The sequence below is a fragment of the Ursus arctos genome, unplaced genomic scaffold (assembly GCF_023065955.2).
Source record: "Ursus arctos isolate Adak ecotype North America unplaced genomic scaffold, UrsArc2.0 scaffold_25, whole genome shotgun sequence".
Lineage (NCBI taxonomy): Eukaryota > Metazoa > Chordata > Mammalia > Carnivora > Ursidae > Ursus > Ursus arctos.
In genome coordinates, this window is record NW_026622930.1 from 11,412,845 (window position 1) to 11,428,663 (window position 15,819).

General features: G+C 51.7%; 1 protein-coding gene across 2 annotated transcripts in view; it reads right to left on the bottom strand.

The window, feature by feature from the left end:
* Positions 1-9,682: 9,682 nt before the first annotated feature.
* SLC24A4 (solute carrier family 24 member 4) overlaps positions 9,683-15,819 on the bottom strand; it is a 168,099-nt gene continuing 161,962 nt past the window's right edge. For both annotated transcript variants that reach the window (XM_044390051.3, XM_044390050.3), the window contains exons 14-17: positions 15,460-15,574; positions 11,503-11,615; positions 11,036-11,101; positions 9,683-9,835 (exon numbers count right to left, since the gene is read on the bottom strand). In XM_044390051.3, coding sequence (XP_044245986.1) covers positions 9,683-9,835; positions 11,036-11,101; positions 11,503-11,615; positions 15,460-15,574 — 447 coding nt within the window. The remainder of the gene's footprint in view (positions 9,836-11,035; positions 11,102-11,502; positions 11,616-15,459; positions 15,575-15,819) is intronic.

The following is a 15,819-nucleotide window of genomic DNA, read 5'->3' on the forward strand; positions in this document are numbered from 1 at the left end:
TGCTCTTTTTCGCTTCAAGGGCCCACCTGAGAGATCAAGTTTAGACATCCCCAACTTGGTGCCCCTCTATAGTTGGTGGGGGCCGTGAGTGAGTATATCTCAAATTGAGACTATTCTAGAAAATTCCAAATGTATAATTGTCTAGGAAGGCCTTGAAGGCAGAAGTGAAGTTTCCTCTGCTGCAGGAAAGCGCTGGGGGAACTCTTTCTAGTAGGGGAAACAGCATGAGGACAGGCAGATAAAGGGGGAGATGACGATGGTCGTGGAAGGTCTGAAGTGGCCCATTGAGGCAACTGGGGGTCACTGAATGTTTCCAAGCAGGAGAGGGACAAATCTGGTTCCTGCTTTAGAAGCTCCTCTGGCTGCTGGGCGAAGGAGGCTGGGGTGGGAAGAGAGGGAGAGTGCAGACGTAGGGACCAACTGGAAGGTCTGGCCAGGGGCCATAGGGGAGTGAGAGGTCGTAAGACTGACTGCAAAGGAGGCAACGAGAAGCCTGGTCACTGTGTCCAGCACTGGGGGTGTTGGGAGGATCTGACCTTTGCAGCCAATGACCGGCGAGATAGTAGGACCTCTGAGATGGGCAGAGCAGGAAAGTGATTGGGGTGGCAGAAGGAGCTTGGCTTTTTTCTCCTAACAATTTATTACGAAAAATTCCAAATATACAGAAAAGTCCAAAAAGCATACGGTGGACACGCACATACCCACCATTGACCTGCCTTTAGCCCTTGACCGAACTCGCTTTAACACCCATCGGCCACCCGTGCATCGACCTTATGCTTTCAGAGCGTTTCGAAGTAAGGTGCAGCCATCAGGACCCTTCATCCCCAAACTCTTTAGCCTGCGTGTCATTTCCTGGAGTTCAATATTTGCTTAAGGTTCTTTTTTCCCTGCTATGGATAATCTCAGCATTTCTTCCTTTATACGTTATTCTCCTTTATTCCATCCGCCTATTGATGGACATTGGAGCCGTTTCAAGTTTTTGGCTCTTTTGAATAAAGCTGCTGTGAACCCTTACCCACTTTAAAAAATTGGGTTATTTTTGACCACGCTGACTTTGAGGCACTTGGGAGGCTGAAGAGTCCAATGGGAGGTTAGAAGTGCAGGTGAGGGGCTCTGGAGGGACTGAGTGCCTTGGGGCTGGCGCTTTGGGGGACAGCTGTGGAGGGGGTTATCCTCACTGCATCTGGGAAGGCTGAGCGGGATCAATGGTGTCTGACCTTGGTTGCACATTAGAATCGCCTGGGAGCTTCTAAAACCCTGCTGCCCGGGCCAGCTTGATCGCCTGTGGTGTGCGGCCCTGGGCAGCTGTGTGTTTTGAAGCTCGTGAGATGACTCCAGTGGACAGCCAGGCTTGAGAACCACTGCACAGAAGAAAGAGAGGCTCCAGCATGGAATGCCGGCAAACACCTTCATTCAAGGAACAGGTGGAGGAGAAGCCAGGAGAAGAGATTTGCAGAAATAAAGACATTGGAGAACCAAAGGAGTGAATTCGTTTATCAGGAAGGACAAAATCCACAGTATTCAAACCTGCAAAATGATTGAGCAGAAGGACAGCCCAGGGATATCGTGGTCTGATGACACATCCAGGGCAGAGGGTGGGGTGTGAGACCTCGGAGATAGCGAAGGGAAGCAGGGTCTCAGAAGAGAGCGCCTTTCGTGGGGACGGAGAGAGATCAGAATCTACGCCTCCCCTCTGCACTGCCTGGTGGACACCAGTTAGCAAAGGCCACATCAGTGGACCATCAGGCCACCTGCACCAGGCCCACAGGTGAACTTGGAATTGCCAGGAGCCACTTCTAGAAAACATCAAAAGCAGGTTGACAGAGCCCAAGTTTTGAAATCAACTAGGAGGCGGGCCCCCAGGAGTGGACAGATTTGGCCCAACACCTGCTACCTGGCCTAGTGTGGGTAGCCGCAGTGGAAGGGGACTTGGCTTCTAAGCCAGCTCTCCTGGTGAGTAGCTCAGTCCCCGTGCACAACAGGGGTGCTCCCTGTACCTCGTTTCCCCACCTGTGACATGGAGGCAACACCTGGCGGTATTTCACTGGCTTTCTAAGTCATGAAGCACCAGACAGGCTGAGGGACTCGTGGGCTGCACGACCCACTGAGATTATTGGGCTGGAATCACCAAGACACTCATGGATCAACTTTCAACAAGAAAGAGTTAAAACAAGAGGGGTTTCTGTCTCTCTTTTAAAGTAGAATTTCTACCCATGGGAAAGAATTTTAAAACATATTTTTTAATTTTAATTCATTGTGGATGTGGATATTTTATAAAGTAAATAGAAAAATGCAATGAAAAAGCAGGGGCATAACATTATCCATCCTATTGCCATAAATATTCATAGTCTGTTTCTGTTCTCGTCTTGTTGCAGATCGGTAATGGTCCGTAACCTGCCCAGGTGCCCTGGTCATACTCTGAGTAGGACTGGTCTGTCTCATCACTTCTCAAAGTAGATCACCTGGGAACTTGCTAGAAATGTGGCATCTTTGGCTCCATCCCCTGCCTACTGAGCTAGAATCTGCTTTTTGACAAGACGCCCAGGTGATTCATGGGCGTTAAGTTTGTGGTGGCCCCCGAGGCAGCTGGGTCTCAGGAAATTTGTAGAATGATTAACCAGGACCTCTCCTCCTAATCTCAATTTGTCATAACACGGGAGCTGCTGGCCTAACCTATTCCACATGAACAATAAGTAATTACTGAACACTGCGTCTCAAACTAATGATGTACTATATGTTGGCTAATTGAATTTAAATTAAAAAAACAAAATTTGCAGGGCCCAGTGCAAAAATGAAATGTGGGGCCCCTTTTTCAAAAAAATCATTAAGAAATCCAAAATGGTGACAACCAAGCCTGGGGCCCTTCTGAGTGTGAGGCCCTTTGTGACTGCATGGGTCCCTTGCCCATCAGGATGGCCCTGCTGATGACGGAGGAAGTGGTTGGGGTCATTCTGGACTCATTCGTGCTAGCCAAGATAAGTCACAAAATTTCTGCCTTGTTTTTATTCATTACCAAACTTTACAATTAAAAAGGTCCAACCCTCATACTTTTTGAAGTTTTTTTCGATATGCAAATAGAAATGCTTTTAAGTGGTTGTTATTCCAATGTAAATAATCCTTCCAAAAAATACAAATATGTATGTGTTTATTAAAATGTGGATGGAAGCTCTATATTGGGAAAGACAACTTGTGCTCATTTATTTTATTGACGGTGTACAGATTTTGATATATTGAATTACAATACTGACTGCTAGATTTCTTATATTTAGTTGATATTTACTCTAGATTTTTTCTTCACAATAAAAATAAACTCATGCCAGTGTTTAGTAACCAATAATATCAATTCATTCAAATTTAATGACAGTTTCATTAAACTAAGAATCTTATATCACAGAGCATTCACAGTGCGGGAGGTCACAGTTATTGAAAAAATAAATAGTGAGATAAATATATTTATTATTTACAACTTTTCAACTCATCGCTCCTGCTTTGCCTGTTAGAATGAACAAGGATGGTGACATTCAGCCCAGCATGCCAGAAATGTCTTGGGGGTTAAACTCAAGTGGCATAAAAGAGCCCCTTGATTGTATCTACCTGCTGTTTGGTAGAGACATGGCTGGACCCTAGGAAAATCCCATGGTACTGTGGCAACTGTGCCCAGCCTGCCTCTTGGGCATCTGGGATGTGCCCAGCCTCTCCTTGCCTGGCCCTTTTCTTGGCAGCTCCTGCCTCTGCCCACAGGCCCGGCCCCATCCGGCAGGCAGCCCTCTCTCCTTTTTAGGTCTTCAAGGCTCTCTTTGTGCTCACCCAACAACTACTCCTGGCTGGCAGCTGCTGGCCAAGAGACACATGCAGAGGGCACCTTGCTCTGAATTGGACATCTGGCCTCCCAGACTAAGGTCCCCAAGAGCTGACCCCCAGAGGCTCAGCCACAGCTCTGTCTGCTGGGTCCCCAAATATCCGTGGTCTGAACCATGTGTAGGAAGTGCCAGGAAGCATTCTATAGCTCAGAAGGGCACCACTGGAGGTGAGGACAGGGATGCCCCAGTGGCCAGAAAACAAAACAAAAAACCCCACTAGAACATTTGATTTGGAAAAACAGAGCTGCCTGGCTCATATCCCAGTCATTTTCAGTGTGAGGAAAGGCCTTGCTCCTTCTGTTAAAGGAGACAGTCCATCTGGATAATTGGGAATTCCTATCTTGGGAATTCTGGAGTGGGAGCAGGGAGGGTGCTGTTGTCCGGGACCCTCCTTTTATGCACAAAGGCTGATCGTACCAGACCACGCAACTAGAAACCCCAAACGGCCCATACTTTCTTTCGATCGCTTAAAAAAATTGTTTTCCAGTGGTGGGGTAGGGAGGGTACGCATCTTCTCCAGCATTAAGGGTTTTATTGGCCTGGACCATGGAAAAGTCCCAACCAACATGTTGCATAAAAAGCAACTGTTTAAACTCTGGCAACAGTGGGAATAGGTGTGGATTATGCCCAAATCTGTCTTCAGGCTTTTAACCAAGGAGCAACCAATCCCAGAGGCACGAATCTAACGATGGATAAAGCTACACAACCAAGGGCTTGACCTTCACGGGGGTGCGGGGGGCACTTTCAGCCCCTAGGTCTGTCTCAGGGTGTTCAGGCCACAGACTGGAAGGGACCTTGTTTTCAGCCCCTGCTGCGAAGCGTGTGGAGGACACCTGCCCCTGAGCCCAGGACATGCACACCTGTACGAGGCGAGGGAAAACCCTGGAAACACGAAGATAAAACATGACACAAAGCAGGGCCATCGGCCCCTGGCAGTGTGTGAGGATTTAGCAGAGACAAACGGAACCAGGGTGCCATTTGTCATTGAAAAATTAGAATTAAAAAAAACCTCCATAAACTGTCAAAGCTCTAATACCAGCCAGCTGGCTTCCTTGGTGCGATGGAAAAAGCAGCTCCAGCCAGGGGGCAGAATGGGAGAAAAGTGCTTCTTCTCCCGATTTTATGCGGACACCCGGCTCCTTGAGGTTGGGTAGCCTTGTGACGGGCTGGGTGTTCTCCCGTCGGCTGCTAGCCTTGAGGGATGGCCTGACACAAAGCTAGTCTCCTGGTCTGATACTTCTCATTAAGAAGCAAATACAACAACGTAAATGTCTTTTAAAAAATCCGTGCCCCTGTGGTCTGTGCCCTTGTGGGAACGTTTTCTCCAGCTCTCTGCCTTGTAGGGATGGATCCATGGAAAGACCCCCTTGTTCTACCGCCCACATGACTGATGCAATGGGAAGGTTTACCCAGTGCTGGAGGGGCCCCTTCTCTGTGCTTTGAGAAGGTCCAGAGGGAGCCTCCATGCTTGAGGGGCTCAGATAATCAGCTACAGCAACCAAAAGAGCTGGAAAGTACTTGTCCACACCTGGTGGGGGTGTCCAGCCACTCTGGGTGAATCCACATAGAGACGTATGGGTTAAGGAGGCAGCACTTTGGGGGTGGGGGGAGATGATGGATTTCCTGCCACCCAAGAGCTGCCCAGAGAGCATATTCAGACATTTCTGGAAGTTTCTATGAGCACAACGTGGCAACAAAGCTGCCAAGATGTGAACCATCTCAGGTGCCCTGGACACATCTGCTAACTGCCCCAAGGGGAGAAAGATCATGTTCAGAGGGCATCAGACCTGGGGATATTTAAATCACGGAGCGTAGGAACAATTGCCTAAAGATTTTCACCCTAACAGGAAAGTTCCTGGTGTAGTCAAGCTACAAGTTCTTGTTGAGAGCCTGTCACATATGCAAGCCAGCCATCTTTTCCAGTCAAGGAGAATCATGGCCTGCAAGGGAAGGAAAGGGGGGCGTGGGGGTGGAAGAGAAGGGGCCAACCCCCGCCCTTGGTGCCCACTCAGGGTCAGGGCCATGGCACCATCAGAACACCACACCCACTGAGGAGCACCAGCCCCAGCTGCAGGGTCTCTGCTTCCCTCCTGAGGACCCACAGGAGAAAGTCCCCAAAAGTGGCAGGCCGCACCTGCACCGTTCCTGAGTCTAAACCCCACTGGCCCATCTCATATGCAGGGGAAGGAGGGCAGGGCAAAGCAGCAGCTTCAGCCGCTGATGCTGGGGTTCTTCCCCACTTCCCCCCCCCAGGGGGTACAGAACTGACCCTCTCCCAGTCCATCTCACTCTGTCCACCCCCACCTTAAGGAGAAGGCGGGGCTCTAGGGCTCTGGCGGGAGAAATGTCAGGAGGACGGAAGGGCTTCAGGCAAGGAGCTGCGCTCACTTCCCAGATTCCCAGGCTGTGCGTGGAGTCCGGCATTCCCTGACTGCTGGGCTCCTGCTGATGGGTCAGGCTTGCGACTCCTCGTCAAAAGGGAAGAGGGGGATCTCTTCTTCCTTGGGGACCTAGACCCCTGGGCAGCCCAGGAAGGGGTCTTTGGTTGGGGTCTACAGGACCGCCTTAAAGTGATGTGCATGTCCCCCCAACTGGCTTAACCTGGCTCCGGGAGGGTTCTGCCTTATCAACTGCTTGGGTCTGTAAAAGCAGGGGACATGCAGAAGCAAGACAGAGCCCGAACAGGTGGGGGTAGGGGGAGGGGCGATGAGCAGCGAGGTCTGTGCACCTGGGCGAGATTCAGAGACCAGCAGACTGCAGGTGACGGGAAGGATGACGACTCTGCCCTGCCCTGCCCTAGGTGTCCTTCACCATTCGTCTTTCCCCCAGCTGACTCAGAACCTTCCTCCAGGGTCAGGCTTTCAAGACGCCACACACCTAACAACCCTGTCCGTGCTTGAGCTGGTAAGAGCGAATTCCAAACTAGAAACGGACAGGAACCATCTGCTCCCGATTCTACAGTCGTTCTCCATCTCAGTGCAATGGTTCATTTTCTCTTTTCTGCTCCCCAACAGAAGAGCTAAATTTATTTATTTTTATTGCCTATTTTTGAAGCAGAGTAATTACCCCATGCTAATTAGCTTTGGGAATAAAATAAAGGACGGAATCCTGTATAGTGTTAAAAGCATTATTTTTAAATGAAGGCCTAATTAATCAAGCAATTCTTTAAACTTGTGATGGAAAAATAGTTAAAAAAGAGGATTATTCACCTACAGTGTATATATAGTTTCCTAGGTACAATAAATACATAGGTCCTTTAAAGAAGTTACATTGGCACATTAGTCAAAAGAGAAGTAGCCAGCAGCAGTGCTCTAAGTACTAGAAACACTATTTTCTTTAGTCTCGAACTGCAACTGTAGGATAGTGTATCATCTCAGATGGACTCTCCTGAGGGAGAGGCAGGTAATTAGGATGTGTTCTCGAAAAGCTATGCAAGGATTCAGAGACGTGGACACCAGCACGGACTTCGCTGGTGCCTTGTAGATAAAAAATCTTCTGGTCTTTACCAGGAAAAAAAAACAGGGGCACTAGAGAGGGACTGCTGTTAGGATTCGAGCCGGGGCACCAGGAGTCAATTAAATATTTGCTAAAGTTTTAACTTAAACAATGAGAACCCACCACAAGGGCAAAGCTATGCCACCACCCGCCCCCCACCAAGGATGGCCAACCCCTGGCCACCCAGAGAGGAGTGATGACTGGGAGCTTGGCCCCTGTTCTGCTCCTTACTGACAATTGATCTAACGTCACCTGATCCCTCCTAAGACTACATTTTCTGTTAAACGGGGAGAATCATCCCTACTTACATCAAAGGGCAATTCTGAGAATTGAGGTCGAGATGGACATACTTTGAAGCCCGGATGAGTCTATAGGACTAAAGGGACCAGGTGAGCCATGCTGAGAGGTCCTAGGGGGGCTCTGAAATCCTGGGCATGCCAAGTTTATACCGATGATCTTACTGGTTCCCTGGCGTCCTACTTAGCTAATTTCTTAGGAAAATCACCTTTGGCCTCAACTTGAAGACGTCTCACTGAGCCCAATCTAGGTAGAGAAACAAAAGAGGACCCTTAGCGTGGTGTAGCTATGAACACTGATGCGGACCCCGAACAGAAGCCTGGTGACTGCGTTCCCTCCTGTCTTAGGCTCACGCTCCCTGAAAAGACACAGACGCGAGCACGCGAGCTCTTCCTCCTTCTGAGATTCCGGAGGCCTTAGCAAGCACAGCCATGAATTCCACCTCAGGTCACAACCTTGGGGTTTCAGGAAGGAATCGGCTATTGCATTTCAGCTCTTCACCCACGACTGATTATTGGCAAATCGCTAAAAACCTTCTTTCCTCACCCTATCCAGGGCAGTTTCCATACATTCTTCTGTGCAAAATACCCCAGTTATTAAAGTGCATCAAATCCGATAGACTTTTGCAACAGAAATATTAAAAAAATAAGAAAAAAAACCCTCTATATAAAATGAATTGTGCTTTCTTTTTAGAAACCACGGATGGTTGGTGTTCATGAATCTTTTTAATACAGATTTGAGAGCTACGAAGCAGGTGAAAATTGTTTAATATTTTTTCTATCTCTTGGTGACTCCGCCTCCCATCCTTGGCCCTTCACGGGCAGCCAACTCTCAGGCTCAAGAAACTCAGCTCTAAAAATGCCAAGTTATGGTTTTCATGCTTGCCTCCTGGGAACAGAGAGCAATTCTTTGTTTTTCAGGAAATCTCGCTCCTCGTTCGTACCCATGACGTGTGCACACTCGTTGCAGTTCACCAGGCTATGAAATTTGCTGGGCACAGAGACAATTGGGTCTTGCAACAGGGTGGCTTATGAGAGGAGAGCATTTAACAAACGGGCGACAACCCCGCACGGACGCTGTGCATCACACGGAAGGTCTGGAATGTATGGCTGTAAACTACCGTCTCCGCTGTGTCTCTGAATTAGCACCCAGGTAGATGTCTTTCACGCTTTTCTATATTCCAAACCAAACGTCTTTGTGTCCATGCAACACGATACACCTAGGATTCGTTTTCCAGGCAGTGTTTCCTGTTTGGCCCCTAGCGTGGCCTTTTTGTATGGAATGATATTTTTTTCAAGTATGATGATCTATAGGACATTTTATTTTTAATATTTCATTGCTCATTCTCTGAATGCCTCAAAGTGACAAGAAAATTCACCCGGGTTTCTCCTTTCGGCTGTGAGACACTCTCGCCATTCTTCTGATTTTTTCCAGAGAAAGGGGTGGAATGTTTGCCCTTGGGGCCCCCCAAACCCTCAGCAGGGTGAGGCCTTGCCCCCCTCCGAACTGTGAGTGCTCCCGGCAGAGGTCGGAGGGTCTGAGGAGCACATGAGGCCGAAGGGACTCACACCCTCTGGCCTAGAGGTGACAGTTGAGAACAACATTCCGATTTTTGCACTCGCCCCAGGGGACCGCGTGTTCTCCCGGCCACCTCCCTTCTGAGGCCACCGGGTGACAGAAGGACACATTGCACACAGAAGTTCCTCACTAAAGTGTCTGAGAGAGACGAGGCGCACACCACGTCCCTGTGGCCGGGCTGCCAGCGCAGGGGTCTGCCAAGCGGCTCGGACAGCGGCCCCTGACCCTTGCCTCGTGCGGGGAGGGCAGCACTCCGAGGAGGAGGAGGACGCCCAGTGGCCTGGCTCGTGACCAGACAAAGACCACGATGGCTCTTCCTTCCAGCATGTGGAAGAGCAGACAGTGGCTACCGAGGCAGGAGAGACTCACGGTGGGGGAGGGGGAGAGAGAGGGGACCCCGGCGCCAGAGAGTCCAGAACCGCTCCCGGGGGGGGGGGGGCAGCAGCTGGGCTTTAATCGTCTTCCCGGCACATGGGCAAGTTGACGAAGGTGAAGACGTTAAACTCTATCATGATGGAGAAGCACAGGAAGACGGCGTAGAGGGCCAGCACGCAGACACCCAGCTTGCGGTCAAGTCTCCACTTGTTGAGATGGATGCCAAGGACCTGGAGGGACAGAGCGCATGGGTAGGCCTTGGGGGCGGAGGAACGCATGCAGTCCTCCAGGCGTTCTACGTGGGAAACTAGACACATGCTACGGATCCCCGAACTTTCTCCAAAATGTGGGCAAGGGCAGAGTGGCGCTGCCAGGCTCATCCTTGGTCTGGTCAGGGGGAGCCCTGCGGGCTTTAAGGCCTGTCTGATGGAAGGGCGAGCCCTTGACCCAGGCCCGCGGGCTTCGGGGACACACGGCAGCTGCCCCCGCAGGACGGCCCGCCTCCTCGGGACCCGAGTGTCCTCAAGGCCCAGTCCAGCACCGAGGTCCTCCCTGCCCAGACCTTCTCTAGCGACAACCAGGGACATTCTCAGAGTCCTCCCTTTGCTGCAGAGCTTGGCATCCTCAGCCCTCGCAGGCAAAACTTCCAAGGCGTCTACTGGCTCACAGCGTGGCTAACTTCAGCTTGGACCACCTTTCTGTGTGTGTGTGTGTGTGTGTGTGTGTGTGTGTGTGTGTAGATGGGCTTGGAGCACATTCTCATTCTACGTTCCTTCTGACTCTCCCGCACTTCATGCCTTTCTTTCTTATCTCTGGATTGAGACTTCCTAAGGGCTGGATCACAGTTACCCCATCAGAGCACCGCCATGGGTTCTATAGAGACAGACCGATCTGGGTTCAAATCCCGGCTTTGCCACTTCTTATCCCTGTGACCTTGGGCAAGTTACTTTCCCCCTCAGCCTCGATTTCTTCTGCAAAATGGGAATGGTCTCATCAGGTGGCTGTAAGGATTGACTAAAATAAGCAGAAGGACATTGTGCAGCTCAGGCCTGGGCGCGTGGAGTCAGGCGGCCTCAGTATCACTCATGTGCCAATCCTGAGGCCCGACCGTCATGTCCCCCTACGTGTCAGCTCAGCTAGGCAGGGGAGAATCTCTCTCCTCCTGGCATTGGTGAGGGGAGACGGATGGGCAGTGGGGAGACAGGGCTGTGGTTCACTTGCTCTAGAGACTTCTTAGTCACTCAGGGGAAAATGTAGTGGCAGGTGCCAACGTTCTTGGCACAAATTGCATCTGGAGGGATCTGTGAATTTGTGTTTTCTCAGCGTCCTCCCTCACTGCCAGGGGAAGACAGAGGGGTTTCAGAGACATTGCTAGTGACGATGCAGGATCAGACGGAATGAAGTACAATTCTGGAACCGGAAAGACTCACAGTGAGAGCGACGGAGCCCAGCAACAACACCACGGAATAGACCAGACCCCGGCTGTTGATCTTCACCTGGAAAAACGCACATACATGTCTTGAATCTCCGGGCTGCTCGGGGCCCTGTTCTGAGAGCCCAGGGCACTCTGGTGCATTCCTTCTGGAAAGCATGGGCGGGTATTCACGGTGAGCTCATGGTGGGGGGAGAGTCAGCTAACTATGGATTTAAGTCTCCACTCTGCCTGTGAGGGTACGGACGAGGAGGGGTGGCTGCACACGGGCGCTTCCCCCCTCAGGTGTCCCTCAGGCCGTTCCAGAGGCCTTCATGGAAAGTGGGTGCTAGGGTGCCAAGGAGAGGGGAGGGCAGTGTGTCCCCTGGGGCTCTCTGCTGGAACAGGGCCAATGCCACTGTCCATCCCCATCAAGTGCTCGTGTCTGGCATCCATGTGGCATATAAGGCAATGGGAGGAACTTACCGTGGACCCATAGTTAATAACCATGGTCTGCAGGCCCCACGGTATGCCGAGTCCCACTAGGATGTCAAACACATTGCTTCCTATGGTGTTTGAGACTGCCATGTCGCCAAGGCCTAGAGCAGACAGTTGACAAGTGTCATTCACCAAGATTAGTTTCCCGGAAACCCCCATTCGAGGCCTACTAGCGCTATTCTTCAGAAAGGAACTCCTTCTTCATGGACCCCACACTTCAGAAACTTATGAGGTCTAAATCTACTCCATGAAGTCTAAGGGGTCTCACAGCGGCTGAATGATGACCCTTAAGAGCCATATGTTAGAGTCCCCCCCTCCAGCAGCTCAGAACGTGGCATTATTTGGAAAGAGGGTCTTGACGGGATCATCCGTTTGGAAGGAGCCATCAGGGCAGACCTTAATCCAATACAACTGGTGTTCTCGAAAGAGGACACCTGGACACAGCACAGAGGGAGCGTGAGCATGGCCGTTTACAAGCCAGGGAGAGAGGCCTGGACAGATTCTCCCTTGTAGCCCTCGGGAAGAACCAACTCTGCCAACACCTTGACCTTGGGCTTCAAGCCTCCGGAACCGTGAGACCATACATTTCTGTTGTTAGTGGTGCTTTGTATGGCAGCCCTGGGAAATGAATACAGGGCCCTCCATCAGTTCTCCTGCTGGGTTGCTCTGCTGAGGTTCTCTGAGGACCTACTATGTGCTCCGAGGACCCACTATGTGCTTCACACCTCACTGAATCCTCCCAGTTACCCTGGGAGGGAGGGGGCATTGTTCTCATGGCAGATGATGGAACCAAGGCTTGAAGCATGCCCAAGGTCGCACAGTTTGTGAGGGGCTCAGCATCCTTCACACTGAGCCACGATGCATCCTTGGGGCCCAGGTGATGGCCCCATGACCTGGGCTCAGAGGATAAGGCATCGGGTCTCATGCCCCAACTAGACTAGAAGCATCTTAGAGTCTAGGGGCCTCGCCATCATCCTCTGCTTCCTGCCCAACTGGCCACACAATCGAAGGACTTAACAGCTCGAGGGGTATTAAAAGTTAGAAAACAAACTTGTACAAATAAGACTCCTGCTGGCAGCCATCTGTTCTAACCGGGCCACCGAGCTTTAATTTGACATGACCGTCAGAACCCGGCACAAACACAAGTGTCTGTGCAACGAACGAGCTTGGAACACAAATGCCTGCAGCCCCGAGAATGCTTTACAATCTAGAAGCTTACAGCCACTCAGCGCAGCACCTGGACGGCTAGTTCGAGTCCATCTGAGCACCAACCCCGCAGGTGGAAGCTGGGCCACGCCCTCCTCCTGCCCTGTTGCTGTCACCTGCAGACCTCCAAGACATAGTGCCTTCCTCAAGGACCGCACATTCTTCCTCCCTGTCTGCCTCGGCACTGTCCTAAGTGACTTGAAAATCTTGGCAGAAAAATCTTGGTGCTGTTGGGGCGCTGACTCTGGCATCAGCTCCCAGCGTCTCAGCTTTTGGAACGATGCAGGGACATGAAGCGGCTGTTTTGGGCCAGCCCCTCGCCTCTGGTGAGCAGGCAGCCCTCGCTCGGGGGGTCAGGAGGTACGTGAACTCCCGAGTTTGAGAGGAGAGAGGGGGTCCCTCAGATTTGGCAGACTTCCCACCCTGCACAGGTGCTGCCTGTCGAGGAACCTTAGGGCAATCTTTCTCGAACTTCGAGAGCGAGGACTCGCTTGGGGGCCTGGCTGAAATGCAGATTCGGATCGAGCGGCTCTGGGACGGGCCTGAGAGTCTGCATTTCTTTTTTCTTTAATTCATCAATCAATTAATTAATTAATTTTGGAGGAGACAGAGCAAGAGCAGGGGGTGGGGGGGGCAGAGGGAGAGAGAGAGACGCCTAAGTAGGCCCCACGTTCAGCTCAGTGCAGAGCCCAGCGCGGGGCTTGAGCTCACAACTGTGAGATCATGACCTGAGCCGAAACCAAGAGGCGGATGCTTCCCCGACCATGCCACGCTGGCGGCCTAAAATTGTGCATTTCTTACAATCTCCCTGGTCAGGCTGCTGTTGCTGCTCCCAGCCCGGACCACACTTGGAGCTGGGAGGCTTCGGGGAGCCCAGGATGCAGGATCTCTGCCTTAGAGCACGTGGCATGGTCGGCCTGTGCAGCGGATTCTGGGCAGAGGCTTCTGGACCCTTTGCCAAGAAGAAACTGTCCATGCTTTTAACCACGTCTGCCGGATCCTCGGCCAATGACACCGGCGGCACTGCGCCTTGCCCTTGCTCACTTTCTGTGCCCTCCACATTCCATAGGAGTCACTCTGATAGGATGTCCCCCCTTCAGAAACTGACTTAGCCCTGTTTCCTACAGAGCTCTTTCTTGACCTCACGCCCCAGCTCTTCCCCTTCTAGCATCCTGACCCCGGCTCCCAGCCGGCCTGGACTCCAGGGTTGTTTGTTTCAACGGCACATTCTCTTGTCCCCTTGCCCTTCCCTGCATCTACCCGGCAACCCCAGCTCTGGGTGAACTTGTCATCTCTCACACGTGAGTCACTGGAGCTGGGTATGACTGAGTGTCGCTTGTCCAAGTTCCTGCCACTGAACACCAGCCAGGCCCTTGGGGCTCAGCAGCTCTCCTATCCCTTGCTGAACCGGGTTGAGCAGTGCCCCTCCCGCAGCTTGTGTCCACCCAGTGCCTGTGCGTGGGGCCTTATTTGCAAATAGGGTCTTTGCAGATGTGATCAAGTTAAAACGAGGTCATACTGAATTCGGATGGGCCCTGATGCAAGGACAGGTGTCCTCGTAAGGAGAGGGAAGTCTGGACACAGACACACGTGGAGGGCAGAACACCACGTGTTGACAGAGGCAGGGACAACAGTAACGCAGCCAGAAGCCATCTGGCCACCACCGGAAGCTGGGAGAATGGCCTGGAACAGACCCTTCCCAACAGCCTTTGGAGGGAGCGTGGCCCGGCTGCCACCTCCATTTTGGACTTCTGGCATCCAGAATTATGCAATAATCAGTCTCTTGTTTTAAGCCACCCCGTTGCTGTGTTTTGGTTATGACAGCCCTAGGAAGTGAATACACTCACCTCAGAGATCACTCGATTAAACCCCGTTCCCCTCAGCTGCTGTCCCCACTGTCCCCACTCTCCACAAGCCTCCGGCCTATGTCAACCACATTCCCACACTTCTCTCCCCTCATCTCAGGTCCTCTCAGGACCGACTGACCCCACCTCCCCAGTCAACCCTTTCTCCTAACTTGGGAGGAATAAAATGTCACTTCCCGCTTTCCAGAGCCCACTTTCCCCTTGGCCGCTTTCTTCCTCTCCCGCCTCCCCCGAGGTGTCATTCTATTATTGGCCCCCAGCCCCGCCCCCCCTACTTTCACACTTTCATCTGTGGAGGAGGACATGTGGAGGTCCATGCTGGTTGCGACCTCACCAGCAGAAACACCACAATCAGTAAAGGTCAGCCCTTTAAGGGGCTTTTGTCCTGCCATTAAAGAGCATACAGGTACTCCTTACCTTGCTTAACCCGTGTCATGTAGTGAGCCTCAAAGAAAAACCACTAACCAACCAACCAAGCAACGAAACCCATACCCATGTTCTAGAACCTTAAGACCAGGAAAACAGTTGGAGGTCAAGATAACCCCCCCTTTGCCTGGAACCTGAGCATTTCTCAACGCTACTGTATTTGCTGTAAGAAGTCAGAGCTTCGGCTCTGTTCAACATCACACTGGTGATTTCAGAACAAGTTCTTTTGATCCAAGTCTGCACGAGCAAATGCTTCTAGAGATCTCGAGGTGTTTCCTGCGGTCATATTCTCTCCGCGGATGGACTCTGATGCGTGATGCTCTCCCCTCATCAGCCGTCTCCATAGCAGGACGTAACAGACCAGCCAGAAGGGCCATGAACTCTAACCCCAGCAGGGGCACGGGGTCCTGCGTGGTGCTGCTCACAGCTGGAGGGGAGCCACGCTTACCTTGCCTCGCCACGATTAAGCTGGCCATGCAGTCTGGAACACTCGTGCCCGCTGCCAGGAAAGTAATGCCCATGATGACGTCCGGGATCCCAAGCGTGTATCCAACGATAGTCACCTGCAGAAGAGTCCGGGGTGGGGGGCATGAACTCCGGGAGCAACCCCCAGGCCCTTTGCTTACCCTGAGTGCTTTTAACTGGAACGCAGGACTGCTGTTCTATCTGCTGTTTTCAAACATTAGAAACTGAAGGAAAATGAAAACAAGACCCACGGACGACCACTATTACCCTGTCAGCCTGTGGTTGTCAAACTTGAGCACGTGGAACAGCATCTGGTGGGCTGGTTACAAGGCAGACTGCTGCC